Genomic DNA, 21,444 nt, shown 5'->3' with positions numbered 1-21,444 from the left:
GGACTGTCTGTAGCGTGTCTGTAGGACTGTCTGTAGCGTGTCCGTAGGACTGTCTGTAGGACTGTCTATAGCGTGTCTGTAGGACTGTCTGTAGCGTGTCTGTAGGACTGTCTGTAGCGTGTCTGCAGGACTGTCTGTAGCGTGTCTGCAGGACTGTCTGTAGGACTGTCTGTAGCGTGTCTGTAGGACTGTCTGTAGCGTGTCTGTAGGACTGTCTGTAGGACTGTCTGTAGCGTGTCCGTTACCACAACAGTAACATTTGTACCTTTTGAGTCCAATAATTCATCTTTAAACCAAATCAATTGAAAATCTCCTTTGAATCTTCCTAGTGCTACTTACTGTATGTACAACATTGTCACCCCAGTCGAGTGAACTCTAGTAAACCTCAGCATCACAGAGAGTAGTCACTACAGAAGGGACCAGCATGTTGAGGCAGCTGGATGCATGGGGTTGCACGTTAGCTGAAATCAGAGGACCTAAGCTATGTCTGCATCCCAAATAGCCCATACAGCCCTGGTCAAAAGCAGTGCACTCTGTAGGGAATAGGGTGCTATTTGAGACACACTGAATGTGCTGCTACAGACAGACGCTGTGACCTCCCTAATAGTAGGAATCCTAACGATGGAAGCTGGCCATCAGAGAATGTACCAGTTTGTTTACATTGCCATGGTAACCCAACCTCATGCACTACAAGTCATATGTGCCAGAACTGGACTTCAAAACCAGTAAAGTTTGTGTTTAATCATCAAGTATCTAGAATTATAATACTAACAACACATTCCCACTTTGAAACAACAAAGCTGAATGTCACATATCTATGGGTGGTTATGGGTGGGGATGGATCGTGAGGTATGGTATATGACAGAACACACCATGTACTATAATCCTATAGTACATCAGTACTGCTTATGGTGACTATATTTATACATGTTCGTACTGTATAAATATAGATAAGTATATTTCTATGTACATTTGGATATTTAAACATTGCATAAAGAATAAAATAAATAATACAAATATAATGAAACGTTACAGTGAGTACGATTTGAGAAACGCTATATTAGAGCCCAAAAATGTCCTAAATCAGGATAATAATACTTATTATATTTCAATAATAAACAGAAACAACGTCGGTGGACTACAATCTGGAGTAACTGAACGAGCTACACCATGTTACCTGCAGATTTACCATTTGGGACTGCTGGAATGACTTGTGAGAGTCTGTGTGTAGATGTGCGTGTATGTGTGTTTTTGCATGTAAAGTATCTGTCTGTGTGTCTTAGTATGTGTGTATGTGGGGGGGGGGGGGGGGGGGGGGGCTGCGATGGTGACACGGTCGGGGGGAGAATCAGGATAGTTAGGGTCCAATGTCTCTTTCACCTCCGGATGTCTGTGGCCTCAGGGTCTTCCTGCTCTGCCACCACCCCAGCCTCGGGGCTCTGTCGGCGGGGACCCTGGCTGCGGCTGCGGGGGTGGACATTGAAGCCTCCTTTACTGGACTTGTCCTTGTCCCCCTGTCGGGGGGGTCGGGGGTGGTCTGGTTCAGAGTGGGGAGACCCGTGGCGGCGGTGGTCGGGGGAGGAGGGGGCCTGGCCGGGAGGGGGGGTGAGGGAAGAGCAGACACTCAGGCTGTCACATAGAGCCCCCCAGTTCTGCTCACACTGCAGCCGAACGCTCCTGGTTAAGGCCTCCTTCACCTCCTCCCCACAGCTCAGTAGGATGTTGACCAGCTCCACATACGGCCTGCGGGGGGAAAGAAAGATCATGGGATTATTATGCTAATATAGGGCTGGACATCCACAGCTTGGTATGGGTGGTTGACCTTCTAGGTAAGTTAAAAGGGGAAGAGACAGAGAGAAGAGTAGAGAAAGGCAGAGAGAATGAGGCAGAGGGAGGAAGAGAGACAAAGGGTCAGAGATAAAGAGAGATATAGTTCTCCTCACCCTTCAGGAAAGAGAAGGGATGAGACGGACCGAGAAAGACACTGATGAATGCCACCATCCTCACCCTTTAGGGAAGAGGTCCTGGAAGTGGATCATCTCCACCATGACAGCAACATTCTCCTTGGCTGCAGAACACAGGTTGTGTCTGAGGTAGCACTCTCTCTGCAGCTGGAACACCATCTCTTTAATGGCCAAGCACTTCCTGCTGATGCAGCTGAACTTGTGTCTCAGGCCGTGGGCCATGCACTTCAGAGCATCCTTGATGAACGATTTACCCTAAACCCACACAGTAGATATAGAACACTCAACCCTAAACCCACAGACATATTAGAACACTCAACCCTAAACCCACACAGTAGATATAGAACACTCAACCCTAAACCCACACAGACATATTAGAACACTCAACCCTAAACCCACAGACATATTAGAACACTCAACCCTAAACCCACACAGACATATTAGAACACTCAACCCTAAACCCACAGACATATTAGAACACTCAACCCTAAACCCACACAGTAGATATAGAACACTCAACCCTAAACCCACACAGACATATTAGAACACTCAACCCTAAACCCACACAGACATATTAGAAAACTCAACCCTAAACCCACACAGACATATTAGAACACTCAACCCTAAACCCACAGACATATTAGAACACTCAACCCTAAACCCACACAGACATATTAGAAAACTCAACCCTTACCCTAAACCCACACAGACAAACTCAGTAAAAAAAGAAAAGTCAATTTTCAGGACCCTGTCTTTCAAAGATAATTCGTAAAAATTCAAATAACTTCATTGTAAAGTGTTTAAACACTGTTTCCCATGCTTGTTCAATGAAACAGGTGCAATTATCTGCAGCTTACAGATCATTGCACTGGTACATAGCCCATCTGTAATTAACCCACCCAACTACCTCACCCCCATATTGTTCTTTTTTTCTTCTCCTTTGCACCCCAGTATCTACTTACACATTCATCTTCTGCACATCTATCACTCGTGTTTAATTGCTAAATTGTAATTATTTCATCACTATGGCCTATTTATTGCCTTACCGTCCTAATCTTACTTCATTTGCACACACTGTATATAGACTTTTCTATTGTGTTATTGACTGTACGTTTGTTTATTCCATGTGTACCTCTGTGTTGTGTCGCACTGCTTTGCTTTATCTTGGCCAGGTTGCAGTTGTAAATAAGAACTTGTTCTCAACTGGCCTACCTGGTTAAATAAAAAATAAATAAAAATGAAATAAAAACCATAAACAATGAATGAACATGAACCTGTGGAACGGTCATTAAGACACTATAACCTTACAGATGGTAGGCAATTAAGGTCACAGTTATGAAAACTTAGGACACTAAAGAGGCCTTTCTACTGACTCTGAAAAACACCAAAAGAAAGATGCCCAGGGTCCCTGCTCATCTACGTGAACGTGCCTTAGGCATGCTGCAAGGAGGCATGAGGACTGCAGATGTGGCCAGGGCAATAAATTGCAATGTCCGTACTGTGAGACACCTAAGACAGCACTACAGGAAGACAGGACGGACAGCTGCGGATCATCCTCGCAGTGGCAGACCTCGTGTAACAACATCTGCACAGGATCGGTACATCCGAACATCACACCTGCAGGACAGGTACAGGATGGCAACAACAATTGCCCGAGTTACACCAGGAACGCACAATCCCTCCATCAGTGCTCAGACTGTCTGCAATAGGCTGAGAGAGGCTGGACTGAGGGCTTGTAGGCCTGTTGTAAGGCAGGTCCTCACCAGACATCACCGGCAACAACGTCGCCTATGGGCACAAACCTACCGTCACTGGACCAGACAGGACTGGCAAAAAGTGCTCTTCACTGACGAGTCGCGGTTTTGTCCCACCAGGGGTGGTGGTCGGATTCGCGTTTATCGTCGAAGGAATGAGCGTTACACTGAGGCCTGTACTCTGGAGCGGGATCGATTTGGAGGTGGAGGGTCCGTCATGGTCTGGGGCGGTGTGTCACAGCATCATCGGACTGAGCTTGTTGTCATTGCAGGCAATCTCAACGCTGTGCGTTACAGGGAAGACATCCTCCTCCCTCATGTGGTACCCTTCCTGCAGGCTCATCCTGACATGACCCTCCAGCATGACAACGCTACCAGCCATACTGCTCGTTCTGTGCGTGATTTCCTGCAAGACAGGAATGTCAGTGTTCTGCCATGGCCAGCGAAGAGCCCGGATCTCAATCCCATGGAGCACGTCTGGGACCTGTTGGATCGGAGGGTGAGGGCTAGGGCCATTCCCCCCAGAAATATCCGGGAACTTGCAGGTGCATTGGTGGAAGAGTGGGGTAACATCTCACAGCAAGAACTGGTAAATCTGGTGCAGTCCATGAGGAGGAGATGCACTGCAGTACTTAATGCAGCTGGTGGCCACACCAGACACTGACTGTTACTTTTGATTTTGACCCCCCCTTTGTTCAGGGATACATTATTCCATTTATGTTAGTCACATGTCTGTGGAACTTGTTCAGTTTATGTCTCAGTTGATGAATCTTATGTTTATACAAATATTTACATGTTAAGTTTGCTGAAAATAAACACAGTTGACAGTGAGAGGAAGTTACTTTTTTTGTTGAGGTTTAGAACACTCAACCCTAAACCCACACACACACATATAGAACACTCAACCCTAAACACACACACACATATAGAACACTCAACCCTAAACACACACACACATATAGAACACACAGGCATATAGAACACTCAACCCTAAACACACACACATGCATATAGAACACTCAACCCTAAACACACACACAGGCATATAGAACACTCAACCCTAAACACACACACATGCATATAGAACACTCAACCCTAAACACACACACAGGCATATAGAACACTCAACACTAAACCCACAGGCATATAGAACACTCAACCCTAAACACACACACACATATAGAACACACAGGCATATAGAACACTCAACCCTAAACACACACACATGCATATAGAACACTCAACCCTAAACACACACACAGGCATATAGAACACTCAACCCTAAACACACACACAGGCATGTAGAACACTCAACCCTAAACCCACAGGCATATAGAACACTCAACCCTAAACACACACACACATATAGAACACTCAACCCTAAACACACACACACATATAGAACACTCAACCCTAAACACACACACACATATAGAACACACAGGCATATAGAACACTCAACCCTAAACACACACACATGCATATAGAACACTCAACCCTAAACACACACACAGGCATATAGAACACTCAACCCTAAACACACACACATGCATATAGAACACTCAACCCTAAACACACACAGGCATATAGAACACTCAACACTAAACCCACAGGCATATAGAACACTCAACCCTAAACACACACACACATATAGAACACACAGGCATATAGAACACTCAACCCTAAACACACACACATGCATATAGAACACTCAACCCTAAACACACACACAGGCATATAGAACACTCAACCCTAAACACACACACATGCATATAGAACACTCACCCCTAAACACACACACAGGCATATAGAACACTCAACGCTAAACACACACACAGGCATATAGAACACTCAACCCTAAACACACACACAGGCATATAGAACACTCAACCATTAATGATTGTATTTATTTGACCAGGTAAATTGACTGAGGACACATTCTTATTTACAGCAACGACCTGGGGAATAATTGCAAGGGAGAGGAGAGGGGTTGAATGGACCAATTAGAAGCTGGGGATTATTGGATTGGTTCATTGTGGTGAACCAATAAAAACCTGCTAACCCATGAACATACGTGTTGTAGTTCTAGGGTGGTTAGAACTAATTCCTCTGTGACCCAGTCTGATGGCCCGGTGAGAGGCCGGGACAAAGCCTGTTCTACCCGTCTGACAGGGGATCTGGCTGGGAGTTGTGCCAGCTGGCTACCCCTGGATCTGGAGCCCTCTGCCCTGATACACAGAGACCTGACCTCCGTGGGAGAGGAAAGGGGACTGGGGTACACACACACACACACACACACACATGTTGGCTACGGATGCAAACAACTCAATAAATCCACGCGTGCACTAACTTGTACGCACATACACATGTAGTCTTAAACCCACAAACATGCAGAGTGCCTTACCTGGGAATCAAACTTTCCGGCGTTATGTAGGAAGGTCAGACAGATCTCCTGCAGGCCTCTGATCTCACAGGAGTTGTTCTCAAAACACTCAAACACACCACAGCCCACGTCTCCGGCACTCACCAGACAGTGCTGGATCTCAGCTGGAGGGAGAGAGATGGAGAGAGAGAGAGTAGTCACTGACAGTTACAGTCTACTATCAAGCATCAACCTCTATTCCCATTACATGTAGTGATACAGGCCATGGTCTTAAGCATAGTCTCAGAGCCGATTGTCATCTTTTTAACCTAAGGTTCTGCTAGAGTAAGAGTTCTAGCATCCTTTTCTCAAATAGAGACCCACTTGGGACCGTATTGTGCGTCCCCTTGTTTCTTTGTCCACGTGTAACAAACAAAAACATTTAACAAAAAAAAGTTTCAGGTTTTCATCGTTTCCCGCCAGGTTACTCTCTGGCCAATCAGTAACATGAATCCTTCAGCTGGGGAGGAAATAAAATGACGAGTGGTTTGATCTGAACAGCCAGGCTGGGATTTGAGTTCCACTGGCAGATAGCTCCTATGTGGACCCTGGTCCAAAGTAGTGCACTATATAGGATTCCTTTTGGGATTCACATTCTTTCTACTGTCAGTATAGTAGATGAATACTAAACCAGCCTCCAGGCTTTGGTGCCAGAGACAAGAAAACAACATGTCTCTGTGGAGAGAGGAGAAGACAACATCATGTCTCTGTGGAGAGAGGAGAAGACAAGAAAACATCATGTCTCTGTGGAGAGAGGAGAAGACAAGAAAACAACATGTCTCTGTAGAGAGAGGAGAAGACAAGAAAACAACATGTCTCTGTGGAGAGAGGAGAAGACAAGAAAACATGTCTCTGTGGAGAGAGGAGACAAGAAAACAACATGTCTCTGTGGAGAGAGGAGACAAGAAAACAACATGTCTCTGGAGAGAGGAGACAAGAAAACAACATGTCTCTGTGGAGAGAGAAGACAAGAAAACAACATGTCTCTGTGGAGAGAGAAGACAAGAAAACATGTCTCTGTGGAGAGAGGAGACAAGAAAACAACATGTCTCTGTGGAGAGAGGAGACAAGAAAACAACATGTCTCTGTGGAGAGAGGAGACAAGAAAACAACATGTCTCTGTGGAGAGAGGAGACAAGAAAACAACATGTCTCTGTGGAGAGAGGAGACAAGAAAACAACATGTCTCTGTGGAGAGAGGAGACAAGAAAACAACATGTCTCTGTGGAGAGAGGAGACAAGAAAACAACATGTCTCTGTGGAGAGAGGGGACAAGAAAACATGTCTCTGTGGAGAGAGGAGACAAGAAAACAACATGTCTCTGTGGAGAGAGAAGACAAGAAAACAACGTCTCTTCACAGAGAGAAGAATGCAGATGAATGCAGGGTGACAGAGATTATTACTGTGTCATTCTGCGTCAAAATACATCTGCATTGCCTGGCGTGAGGATAGGAGGGGATGCTGCACTGCAGATACAGCGTTGGGTACTAGACACCATACAAACGCAGAACGTGTGTATCTCTATTGTGCCTTTACGGAGTTGAAGTCAACAGGTGTCAGTTTTCCTGGTATTAAACTATCATGTAGATGAGACTGACTGTGTATTAGTTTATCTAGAATTAGTCTTTCCTGTCTGTGTTGCCAGTATACATATTTGACCCCCATCTGCTTTTCACAGGAACTTTCTAAGTGACTGCTTGGCTGGGCTGCGGTGGGGAGATGGACTGGTGACTGGTCCCGTCCCAAATGGAACCCTATTCCCTATATAGTGCACTATAGGGAATAGAGTGGGACACATAACATCTTTCATAATGCAGTCTAATGTGACATGACTCTGGTAAGACCAGTGGTTGATGTTTACATTGAAACCGGAATATCCAAATATACAGAAGAGAAGATGTGTGTAACAGTCCAGTCCAGGGCTGTAGTAGGTTGGCAGGTGACGCCACCCTTGGGCCTCTTGCTCTCCATGTAACTCAGTTGGTAGAGCATGGCGCCTTCGCAACACCAAGGTTGTGGGTTCGGTTCCCACGGGGGACCAGATTGAAAAAAAAACACACAAAAAAAAAATATGAAAATGTATATATACACACACTCACTAATATAAGTCACTCTGGATAAGAGTGTCTGCTAAATGACTGAAATGTCAATGTTATACAACGTCTGATGAGTGGCAGCCAAGGAGGACAGAAATAAAACAAATGATAGTGGACTAAAAAGAAATGACCAGGAGAGAGGGAAAAGTCTGCCTGTTAACCCCAAATGATAGGATATTTAGAGAGGCCTTCCCAAAGGAGAAAAGCAGCCATTTTCAGTTTATGTAAACGGTTATGTAACATATAGTATATATGGACACACTGTTAGGCTACACACACTGTAGGCCTATTATAAGTGTTTATTTTGGACTATACAGGTTCAAAACATTTATTTGAATAACTTCAGTAATCAGTCTTGAAGAACCACAGAGAGACTGAGTCCCATCAGTTGGGACCTGAAAGGTCATTCATCTCCCTCTCCTCTAGTCACTGAGGCATTCTGTCCACGTGGGATAGAGTCACTAACTACTCCGGGTATGGCACTTCATATGGGCCGTTGAGAACGGATCAACATGAGAGAAAAAACGTAGGATATACAGCATATCTTAATGGGAGATATGCATTCATTAATATACCTATAGCATTTCAACAGCGGATCACTGTAAGTGTGATATTTGATAGCCTAGGCAGATTAATCTCACGAGCCCTCCGGTCAGAGTAAATAACGAATTAACGCAGTAGATTTATTTGAGAAATGATGCTCGTCAACAAGCACTGCTCTGTTGGGGGGGAGAGGTTTGTGTGTCTGAGATGGAGGGGGAGAGGGGGTTGGTGTAAGGGATGTGGGCATTGGGTTGAACTTTGGTGCGCTGCAGGAAAAGTGAGCTGCTGTCGGCAGCGAGTGCTTGTGTTGGCGTTTACACGGGAATGTGCGTGGATCGTACGAGCTGGCCGCAACGTGCATTGAATTACACAGTGGTGTGAGACTGACTGAGGGACTCTACTGTGCAGAGCTGCGTCAGAGCTGTCCCTGCAACTACAACGATTTAAACCCTTACATTCTCATGATTTCTATATTGATTAATGGAGAATTATTTCAGAATATTGGTTATTGTAAATAGACTGTAGCCCTTTCCTAAGATTCCTGTTAAGAATGCTGAAACAGCCCTGCATGAGGCGATTGCATCATTCCCTATCAACATGCGTTGTAGGAGCCTAACAACCAGCAGTACAAGCCTGGAGTACAAGCCTGGAGTACACTGTAGGGGCACAGACACCAATAGTGTTTGCTGGACGAGAGTACTTAACATCTCTGAACGTAAATTGCGAACCGATTTTACATGTAGAATCGTGTTAAAAATGTCGGCAGTCAGGCGTCTACAGCGGGTGGTCCCTAAAACACAGCGCGCGGAATGTTCGGCAGATGAACACTAGATCCACATTCAGTGCGATGTGTGCGAACCTTAAAGAGCCCTGAATTTCACTGTATCTTACAGGTAACTCAGTGGCGAGTAAAATTCTGTATTTCATATTACAACAGCGTAAAATTGACTGTATTATACTTAAGTAATAAAGCCCGAGAGGGTGTGCTATATGGCCAATATACCACGGCTAAATTGTTCTTACACAAGACACAAAGCGGAGTGCCTGGATACAGACCTTAGCTGGGGTAAGGTTTCTGGTGCTCCAAAGATACAGTAAGGTACTGTATTCTGTTGGGTGGAAATACAGTACCATATGAAATATAACATTTCCCCCCCAAAAAAATATACAAATATACTATTTTCCCATAATTTATAGTATGTTACAGTTAAACATTAGATTTTTTTATTTTTTTAGTTACTGTTGATAATACCTAAAATTACAGTTGTCCATTACAGTCAGTGGTGATTTTAGCATGTAAATATTGGTGGCGCAAAATTTTTTTTAAAAAAAATTAGGTTTTAGATACATTCCAGCAAAGCCACTACACAACACACCCCAAAAAATACATGAATTTCACTCTAACGGTGACAAATGGTGCCCACAAACTGTTAGGGCCTACATAATAGCTGTCCCACCAGCAGAGCTTTCTTTTCAGCACCATGGAGTGAATCCTTACCACTGCTACACCTGGCTATCAGTGGATCCTTGTCTGGCAGCGAAACAGTTCATTCAGCCTCATTTACTGCCTTTTAAAAAAACATAGCTGATGTGGCTGACTTGCTTAAACAAAATGTGGTTTCTACTGACAATTGATATGTACAAACTATGGCATAAGGGAATGCTGAGCGGATAAGAGGCAATCCATTTCGATTAAGACATTAATGAGTGAGCTAAGATGGACGTAGTCAATATAACTATTTGTTCAGCACTTTTGAAATGTACAGTGACAGAATTCAGAACATGGGAAGGTTTTTACAGTATTCTCCCTCTACACCAAGTCAGAACCGTAAGATAAATAAAGGGGGCATATTGGCAAAGAATGAAAGTTCTTACAATATTTGATGACATTTCTCTAAAACAGGCTATGGGCTACATGTGCACTACCAAGTAAGAACAGACGAAATTAAGAGGAGAAAGGAACCAAATTATTAAGGTGAGACACATGGGCTACTAACAGCTTACTCCACAACATACACTTAGTATTACTTTCTTAGCTACAGTATACATATCTCCCTGGCATATTACAATATTTATGCAGCAGCATACAATACATTTTGAAGACTCACTGTTGTGCTGTGCTCACTTGAACAGGAAGGTGGCACAGCGGTCCTTCTTGTGGGCAAATTTTGTCATGAGACTTTATCATCAAAGTCTGGGATTCTCTGGATTTATGGTTCTTTCAAGACAACTGGGAACTCAGGGAAAAAATAAATAAAAAAATAGGTTGAATCATGACGTCAGTGATCTTTAGGTCGCAGCTCTAGAAAGAGGCCCAAGTTCCCGACTTGGAATTCCGAGTTGGATGACCGTTCCCAGTTGTCTTGAACTAACTGAAGTCTGAGATTTCCCAGTTTCCAGTTGTTTTGAACACGGCAGAAGTCATGCTGGATTGACAGCATGGCCAATGTATTCAACCTTTTTTGGCCAATGGTTTTCCGTGTCACACCAGCCTTCGCTTTGGCTCCCCCTCCTGTCCAGCTCAGGCGTTCGGCTTTGCCGGCCTTCTAGCTGCTGCCGAACTTGCTGCTGGCAAACGCTCTTCACTCATCAACATTACACACACATGGTTCCAATCCCCACTCAATCACTGTATATATACAGTCCCTCTGTCATTTGTCTTTGTAAATGTTGCTTGTTTTCCTGAGACGAATCTCTCCTACTATTTCCAGAATACTTTATTATTTTTCACTTTGGGTTTCATCCCGCTTTTATATATGGTGCTTTAATAAATTCATTAGTTCTAAATCTGCGACTGCCTCCTCCTCTCTACACTTGTGACATTGCGTGTGAATGTTTATCCTTTAAAGCTTGGAAAAGAGACCCTTAAACCCAGACTTGGACCACACACCCACTCCACTGAAAAGCAGGCTAGTGATTGTTTTGCAACGCTTGCAGTTAGCCACTGATTCCTAACAAAACCACTCATTGTTGAATTTGCGATTTCCAACTTGTTGTGTAATGTTCATGTCCAATGGCCGATGAGCACCGATACGTGTTATCTATAATTTATCTTCATATGACAAGGATTGAGAAGGATTTGCTTGCTTGCTAGCTACGATTTTTAAAGTATGATGTTGACATGATCAGTCCAATCAAAGCAACGGTAGATATAACTTGATCCAGGCTGTATATCCGACCGTGATTGGCAGTCCCATAGTGCGGCACACAATTGGCCCAGTGTCGTCCAGGTTTGACCAGGGTAGGCTGTCATTGTAAATAAGAATTTGTTCTTAGCTGACTTGCTAAATAAAAAAAATCATTTAAATTACACGTCATTTTATCTGTGGCCAATGACCTTGAGCCTTCTTGGATGGGCACTTCTACTGTAAATCTATGGCAGCACCCAAGGGGCTTACTCTTTAACTCTCCCTGTAGATTGAGGAGACGTACTGTCCCCATGAGTGACAGAACAGTGAGCCAATCACAGCGAAACTAGAGAACATTACCAACCCCTACACTCCGTATTTTCCGCTGGCTGCCCCAGAGAGCACTGAGCTAGGCTGAAACACCTGCATTTTGGAGCTGCCTGACTCAAGAAAGCAAACATGAGACCATGTTTGTAAGCGGCTTTATTAACTTATTTTTATTTTTTTACATCGCTTACAAACTGATATATGACATGTATTAATGCAAAAATAACATGCAAAACAGGCAACAATATATATATATATATATATATATTGTTGCCTGTTTTGCATGTTATTTTATATATATAGATAGATATATATATATATATATATATATATTATTTTTTATAGCTAAACAGGTGGGGCCTGAATGACGGTCGCCACTGATTACAGTGTAGCCTCTATTTCAACCACATGACAATCAGTCATATGTGGTAGCCTGCTCATAGGCTAAGTCATTTTGACAAATTTGTTTCATTTAAATGCAAAACGCATACTCGTTGTCAATGGATCGGCTGGATGTTGGCTAACTTTGAACCAATCACGTTGTATCGAGCATACCCAGAAACACAAACGCAATCACATACACACACCTAGAGGCGCTGCCATATACACTGTCTATCATGACTTACCTTGTGTCTATTAACAGTTTACTTACATACTGCATTTCTGTCTCCCTGTATTTGCAATATATGCACTTTGTGGATAATCTGAAATGGTAATCTCATCCATGATAAAACCAGTATTTCGGGTCAAGAAACAGATGAACGGAGAGAGAGAGAGAACGTGTTCCTCGCTCTAATATCCACAGCGCGGAGAGCACGTGCACACACAAGCATGCGGTACCCCTCGCGCGTATTTATTCCACTGACCTGTATTCTGATAACACATCATTTCAACATCGACCCACTTCCCATACCAAGTCAGTCTGATGAGATTATATATATATTCGTGTGTGTGAGCACGTCTGTATGGGCTCTTTCTTACCTGTGTTCTGCAGAGACATACGTCCTTTCTGGCTCGCCGGTTTCTCTGACGGGTTGTCATGAACATTGATATTATCCAATCCCAACACTTGCTCCAAAACTGACAAAACCAGCAGCGCTATTGCAAATTTGATCAACATTTCTGCCTCTCTATCTGCGAAGACCCGTAGGTACCTGTGTTATAGTCTGCCTTCTCTCCGCTCTGAAACAACGATGCAGTGTTGTATCGGAAACGCGCCGTTCCAACCAGCCAGTCTGCTCTCTGTCTGTCTGTGGTAACTCGTTATTCAGACAGGCAGCGCAGAGAGAGAGAGAGAGAGAGAGTGAAGGCTGGGACCGCAGGGATGCTGCCTATATTTCCCAGAGCCAGGGCGGGTCGTCAATTTAGATGGAGTCAAGCAGGTGTTGTCAGCCAAGCTCAGCGACCAATCAGAGACGCAGACTTCCACGTCCAAGGTTGAGAGGGGCGTGTCCAGTGAAAGTCCCGTCTTGCCATAAAAGCTCTTGTAAAAAAAAAAGTGTCTATGAGTAGGTGGTTATTTGCTAGTGTTTGGCAAAGAAACCTGTGTCTCTTGTTGTTGCTTGCATCGGAGGAAAGAAATTTGCAGCAGATGTAAACAGACCTGTCAGAATCACGTTGGCATGCCAACAGCTATTAGCCTACAATGTAATAACATTTAATGATATTTACTGGACACATCTGTTGTGGTTAGATTTAGGTAATACTTTGAATAACATATTGGTGGATACAAGGGAAAACATTCTTGGCAAACATATTTTCCTACAACATATGAGGAAACAATGTATTGATTGGTATATATTCCCAGCACTAACCTTACTGTATTTACACTCTAATATATTTGCTGTGTTATTACATGTTTATGATTTTGTTGTTTATTGCAGTTGCACTATCCACCATGTCTATATGTATGCACGTTTCCTAATGAATCAGTAATGTATTAACTCGTGCACGTGCCCACTGTCAGTGCTTCCTCTCCAAGAGAAACTGTAGCAAGAGACTGTAGCAGTTTCCAAGACAAACTGAACAGATTGTCAAAGTACATGCATACAGTACAGAACATATTCTTCTTTCCATACTTTCGCTGAATTCACTCCTTTCATAGACAGTCAGTCAATGGACTCCTGGACCATGCAGGTGTTGGTGTTGTCCTGGAGCCACGCATGTTCTAAACATGAGCAGGGAGGAACTGGAGAGGCATGGTGGGATTCTCATCCAACACACACGCTGGGAGACGCATAGCTGCAGCTGGCAAGGTGCACCATCATGCCAGGGCTCAGACAATACGGGAAGAGAAGAGAGGAGGTAAGGAGGAGAAGAGAAGAGTGGGTGGCAGGACAGTGACAGGCTGGTAGCGTTTGGCAGGGATTGCATCATTCGGAAGCCACCCCATACAGGCAGAACAAACACTCAGAGAGAAACACAGAAACAGTGTGTAGTGATGTTAATGTGGACATGTTTAACTATTAACACTATTAACATTCCATTGTCCCTTCCAAGCTGGGTACCTGGGTCTGAACACCTCCCTCTGCAACTGGATCCTGGACTTCCTGACGGGCCGACCCCAGGTGGTGAGGGTAGGCAACATCACCTCCACCACGCTGAACCTTAACACAGGGGCCCCACAGGGGTGTGTGCTTAGTCCCCTACTGTACTCCCTGTTCACCCACGACTGTGTGGCCTTGCACGACTCCAACACCATTATCAAGTTCGCTGACGACATGACCTGATCACCGGTGACGGTGAGGGAGGAGGTTAGTGACCTGGCAGTGTGGTGCCGGAGCAACAACCACTGCCTCAATGTCAACAAGACCAAGGAGCTTATCGTGGACTACAGGAAACGGGGGGGAGCATGCCCCATCCACATCGACGGGGCGGCAGTGGAGCAGGTAGACAGCTTCAAGTTCCTCGATGTCCAAACCACTAAAGACTTAAAATGGTCCAAACACACACGCACTGTTGGGAAGAAGGTGTGACAGTGCCTCTTCCCCCTCGGGAGGTTGAACAGGTTTGGCCTGGGTCCTCAAATCCTGAAAAGGTTTTACAGCTGTACCATTGAGAGCATATTCACTGGCTGCATCACTGCTTGGTATGACAATAGCACCGCCTTCGGTCGCACGGCGCTACAGAGGGTTGTGCGGACAGCCCAGTACACCACTGGGGCCGAGCTACCTTTCATTCAGAATCTCTATCAGGTGGTGAAAATTGTAATTTTTTAACCTTTACCGTCAATTAAATACAAAACTCAGATTTTTTCCATATTCGCATATGTTGTAACTTTGACATAATGTAAAATGTTTGTGTTCTGCCTGCCAACGGTTGAGACACAACATGCTCTTAAATACAGTAGGGGTGTCCTGTTTTCTCTGATAAATGTACTAAAATGGGAATACAATTGAAATGTGAACTTTCAAATGGTACCGCAAATATGGTTGGAGGGCCACACATCAGAGAATGTTAACATCTGTTGTTCTAAATTCTACTGTCAATCCTCCATAGGAAACCTACTTATATCATTGAAATATATACGGCTCAAAAAAATAAAGGGAACACTTAACCAACACATCCTAGATCTGAATGAAAGAAATAATCTTATTAAATACTTTTTTCTTTACATAGTTGAATGTGCTGACAACAAAATCACACAAAAATAATCAATGGAAATCCAATTTATCAACCCATGGAGGTCTGGATTTGGAGTCACACTCAAAATTAAAGTGGAAAACCACACTACAGGCTGATCCAACTTTGATGTAATGTCCTTAAAACAAGTCAAAATGAAGCTCAGTTGTGTGTGTGGCCTCCACGTGTCTGTATGACCTCCCTACAACGCCTGGGCATGCTCCTGATGAGGTGGCGGATGGTCACCTGAGGGATCTCCTCCCAGACCTGGACTAAAGCATCCGCCAACTCCTGGACAGTCTGATGTGCAACGTGGCGTTGGTGGATGGAGCGAGACATGATGTCCCAGATGTGCTCAATTGGATTCAGGTCTGGGGAACGAGCGGGCCAGTCCATAGCATCAATGCCTTCCTCTTGCAGGAACTGCTGACACACTCCAGCCACATGAGGTCTAGCATTAGGAGGAACCCAGGGCCAACCGCACCAGCATATGGTCTCACAAGGGGTCTGAGGATCTCATCTCGGTACCTAATGGCAGTCAGGCTACCTCTGGCGAGCACATGGAGGGCTGTGCGGCCCCCCCCAAAGAAATGCCACCCCACACCATGACTGACCCACCGCCAAACCGGTCATGCTGGAGGATGTTGCAGGCAGCAGAACGTTCTCCACGGCGTCTCCAGAATCTGTCACATCTGCCACGTGCTCAGTGTGAACCTGCTTTCATCTGTGAAGAGCACAGGGCGCCAGTGGCGAATTTGCCAATCTTGGTGTTCTCTGGCAAATGCCAAACGTCCTGCACGGTGTTGGGCTGTAAGCACAACCCCCACCTGTGGACGTTGGGCCCTCATACCACCCTCATGGAGTCTGTTTCTGACCGTTTGAGCAAACACATGCACATTTGTGGCCTGCTGGAGGTCATTTTGCAGGGCTCTGGCAGTGCTCCTCCTGCTCCTGCTTGCACAAAGGCGAAGGTAGCGGTCCTGCTGCTGGGTTGTTGCCCTCCTACGGCCTCCTCCACGTCTCCTGATGTACTGGCCTGTCTCCTGGTAGCGCCTCCATGCTCTGGACACTATGCTGACAGACACAGCAAACCTTCTTGCCACAGCTCGCATTGATGTGCCATCCTGGATGAGCTGCACTACCTGAGCCACTTGTGTGGGTTGTAGACTCCATCTCATGCTACCACTGGAGTGAAAGCACCGCCAGCATTCAAAAGTGACCAAAACATCAGCCAGGAAGCATAGGAACTGAGAAGTGGTCTGTGGTCCCCACCTGCAGAACCACTCCTTTATTGGGGGTGTCTTGCTAATTGCCTATAATTTCCACCTGTTGTCTATTCCATTTGCACAACAGCATGTGAAATTTATTGTCAATCAGTATTGCTTCCTAAGTGGACAGTTTGATTTCACAGAAGTGTGATTGACTTGGAGTTACATTGTTTTGTTTAAGTGTTCCCTTTATTTTTTGAACAGTGTATATAATAGAATAGACATGTGTAATGGTCGTCGTATGGCGTAGTCCAAGGCGCCGCTGGTTGAGTGCTCATATTTACTTTAATTGAACACTTACAAAACAAAAAAACAAACAAACGAACAACAGTCTTGCAGGCTACACAAAGCAATGCAAAAACAACTTCCCACAAACGACAGGTGAAAAAGGGCTACCTAAGTATGACTCCCAATCAGCAACAACGATGTACAGCTGTTCCTGATTGAGAGCCATACCCGGCCAACACAAAGAAATATACAACATAGAACATAGAAATACAAAACCAGAACAATACCCCAAAACCCCAGAACACATAAAACAAACACCCGTCTTACATAAGAACATATCCCAACAAACCCCGAACCACATAAAACAAACACCCCCTGCCACGTCCTGACCAAACTACAATAACAAATAACCCCTTTACTGGTCAGGACGTGACAACATGCCCATTTAAGTTGACAGTTAATGGTGGGTGGACTGGCAGTCATCTTTGTGGTAGTAATTAGAAGTTAAACATTAAATTACATTTAAATTACAATGGTTTACCAGCTAAATTGCAGTGGTCTGAAGGGATAAGTCTGTTCTATGAGTTATACTTCTATGATTGAAATGACACCCACCCTGTATTTAAAAGCATGTTGTCTCAACCAATGGCCGGCACAACACCAGAAAATCTGATCATGTGAAATAGGGTCTAAACTACAATATATGCATAAACGGAATATATATATAAAAATAAGAGTTTGTGTTTTTAGATAATATATGTTAAAGGTTTATAAATGACTATTACAAAATCATTTTTTAAACAATCATAAAATAGTTTTACAACACTGTTTGTAAGCTTTTCAATTATATAAAACTCAACCGTTTATCTTTTCCAGTAATGAAGACATGGATGTTTCATGGTGGGGTATGCAGAATGGGTCAACTTTGAGCACATTTGTCTCCTGAATGTTTTGGTATTCAGGTCCAAAACATCCCTTTCTGAAAACTTATTCCATGGACAAACATGTATGGAAAGTTTTGTTTAATTCAAAAGGGATGCTTTCAAAAAGTGATTGAATTCAAATGGATTGAACCATGAGGAATGTTGGTCCAAAGTTGCATACCAGCTACCAGCTATATGTTAATATACTCCAGACCACTTGGCTGAGTCAAAGATGTGATTTTATATAGGCTGCAGTGATATAGGTTACTCGGTTACTCAAATCACCACTGTGACTAGCCCCAAATATAAACATGTAATTGAGATTTATATTACACTGCGTGCTATCTGTTGTTTTTTCCAAATGTGTCAAGCAGCAACGTTTTATGAGTGGTTTTGGCACGGGTTCGCCTGATAAGCTCCTATATTTAGTCTGGCCATGCAATCACCATTTAGATTATACAGCATCTCATCCCTCGTAGGAGAGAGGGTCGTCTTCTAATTGTTAACCATAGTTATGATGATCATGATCATGCCACGACTCGGAAATATTCCCGTCTGGTTTGATTATTTATCGTCTTAAATTGGCCTGCAGTGCAGCGAGCGGGATGAATCGTGCAAAATGTACCACATCTGTGGAATAAACGGAACGAGATGTAGCCTGGCCATCTCGAGGAATTCAGAGCCGCTGAGAAATAGTCGTTTTGGCGAAGTTCATGCTAAAGCTGAAAATAGCCCGGAGAGACTCGCAGAGAGAGCAGTGGTAAGGTTTTACTCGGCAGACGTAAGAATCAGAACGGAATGAGATGAGCAACGGAAATCGGAGAGGTGTCATTATGATAAATAGATGAACAGAATTATTAAGAATAAACAGACTAGCCAACTTTCCTCTTGCCTACATCACCACTTTAAGCGACTGTGTGCTGATTCATTCTTTCTGAAAACAAAACATTGCCTACTGTAGCCTATGAAACGTTACATAGGATATAACCTAACATTGTGAAACACCATAACAGTGACATGAAATGATCCACCTCTCAAAGAATGGCAACTGAAACTGCAAAGGGTAGGGGTGCGTGATCACTTTTGGAAACAGTGTAGGTGTTGTGTATGCAGTGTTGCCCCCCGCGCCCGCTGCCTGTAGACTGGCTGTACCCACCTCCCAGCCCGCTGCCTGTAGGTTGGCTGGCTGTACCCACCTCCCAGCCCGCTGGCTGTACCCACCTCCCAGCCCGCTGGCTGTACCCACCTCCCAGCCCGCTGGCTGTACCCACCTCCCGGCCCGCTGCCTGTAGGCTGGCTGTACCCACCTCTCGGCCTGCTGCCTGTAGGTTGGCTGTACCCACCTCCCAGCCCACTGCCTGTAGGTTGGCTGTACCCACCTCCCAGTCCGCTGCCTGTAGGCTGGCTGTACCCACCTCCCAGCCCGCTGGCTGTAGGTTGGCTGTACCCACCTCCCAGCCCGCTGGCTGTAGGTTGACTGTACCCACCTCCCAGCCCGCTGCCTGTAGTTTGGCTGTACCCACCTCCCAGCCCGCTGCCTATAGGTTGGCTGTACCCACCTCCCAGCCCGCTGCCTGTAGGCTGGCTGTACCCACCTCCCAGCCCGCTGCCTGTAGGTTGGCTGTACCCACCTCCCAGCCCGCTGCCTGTAGGTTGACTGTATACACACCTCCCAGCCCGCTGGCTGTAGGTTGGCTGTACCCACCTCCCAGCCCGCTGCCTGTAGGTTGGCTGTACCCACCTCCCAGCCCGCTGGCTGTACCCACCTCCCAGCCCGCTGCCTGTAGGCTGGCTGTACCCACCTCCCAGCCCACTGCCTGTAGGTTGGCTGTACCCACCTCCCAGTCCGCTGCCTGTAGGCTGGCTGTACCCACCTCCCAGCCCACTGCCTGTAGGTTGGCTGTACCCACCTCCCAGCCCGCTGGCTGTACCCACCTCCCAGCCCGCTGCCTGTAGGTTGGCTGGCTGTACCCACCTCCCAGCCCGCTGGCTGTAGGTTGGCTGTATACCCACCTCCCGGCCCGCTGCCTGTAGGTTGGCTGTACCCACCTCCCAGCCCGCTGGCTGTAGGTTGACTGTATACCCACCTCCCGGCCCGCTGCCTGTAGGTTGGCTGTACCCACCTCCCGGCCTGCTGCCTGTAGGCTGGCTGTACCTACCTCCCAGCCCGCTGGCTGTAGGTTGGCTGTACCCACCTCCCAGCCCGCTGCCTGTAGGTTGGCTGTACCCACCTCCCAGCCCGCTGCCTGTAGGTTGGCTGTACCCACCTCCCAGCCCGCTGCCTGTAGGTTGGCTGTACCCACCTCCCAGCCCGCTGGCTGTACCCACCTCCCAGCCCGCTGGCTGTACCCACCTCCCAGCCCGCTGACTGTACCCACCTCCCAGCCCGCTGCCTGTAGGTTGACTGTATACCCACCACCCAGCCCGCTGCCTGTAGGTTGACTGTATACCCACCTCCCGGCCCGCTGCCTGTAGGTTGACTGTATACCCACCTCCCGGCCCACTGCCTGTAGGTTGACTGTATACCCACCTCCCAGCCCGCTGCCTGTAGGTTGACTGTATACCCACCTCCCAGCCCGCTGCCTGTAGGTTGACTGTATACCCACCTCCCGGCCCACTGCCTGTAGGTTGACTGTATACCCACCTCCCGGCCCGCTGCCTGTAGGTTGACTGTATACCCACCTCCCAGCCCGCTGCCTGTAGGTTGACTGTATACCCACCTCCCAGCCCGCTGCCTGTAGGTTGACTGTATACCCACCTCCCAGCCCGCTGCCTGTAGGTTGACTGTATACCCACCTCCCAGCCCGCTGCCTGTAGGTTGACTGTATACCCACCTCCCAGCCCGCTGCCTGTAGGTTGGCTGAACCCACCACACTTTGGAATCTCCTTCTGAATCAGGCTGTCCAAAACCTGCCCATGCTGCAAACACACCCTCAGTCTAGGCCAGTCAGCGAACACACCTTCGGCCTAGGCCAATCAGCGCAGAGCAGGACACCGCAGGATGGTAATGGTGCATGTCACCACACGCGGGAGCAAACTGGCCTGCGGATGGTAGGCTACAATCAGCCATGTATTTTGCTGTTCTCAGATCCCAAAATATGTCTTAGGAAAGAGAGACTGCGCATATGTCCAGAATGTGTCATTCATAAGCATATTCACAATGATTACACA

At 45.9% G+C, this 21,444-nt stretch overlaps 1 protein-coding gene across 1 annotated transcript; it reads right to left on the bottom strand.

Moving 5' to 3' along the window:
• Positions 1-1,316: 1,316 nt before the first annotated feature.
• On the bottom strand, positions 1,317-13,577 carry LOC115168133 (stanniocalcin-2-like). Its single transcript, XM_029723107.1, has 4 exons — positions 13,215-13,577; positions 6,123-6,265; positions 2,008-2,219; positions 1,317-1,743 (listed from the first exon to the last, which is right to left on the bottom strand). The coding sequence occupies exons 1-4, from the start codon at positions 13,351-13,353 to the stop codon at positions 1,377-1,379; spliced, it is 861 nt and encodes a 286-aa protein (XP_029578967.1). The 5' UTR covers positions 13,354-13,577; the 3' UTR covers positions 1,317-1,376.
• Between the last annotated feature and the right edge of the window lie 7,867 nt (positions 13,578-21,444).

This window comes from Salmo trutta, chromosome 3 (genome assembly GCF_901001165.1).
Source record: "Salmo trutta chromosome 3, fSalTru1.1, whole genome shotgun sequence".
Taxonomy (NCBI): domain Eukaryota; kingdom Metazoa; phylum Chordata; class Actinopteri; order Salmoniformes; family Salmonidae; genus Salmo; species Salmo trutta.
Note: the sequence above shows the minus strand (reverse complement) of the source record. Positions and strands in the feature narration are given on the sequence as shown.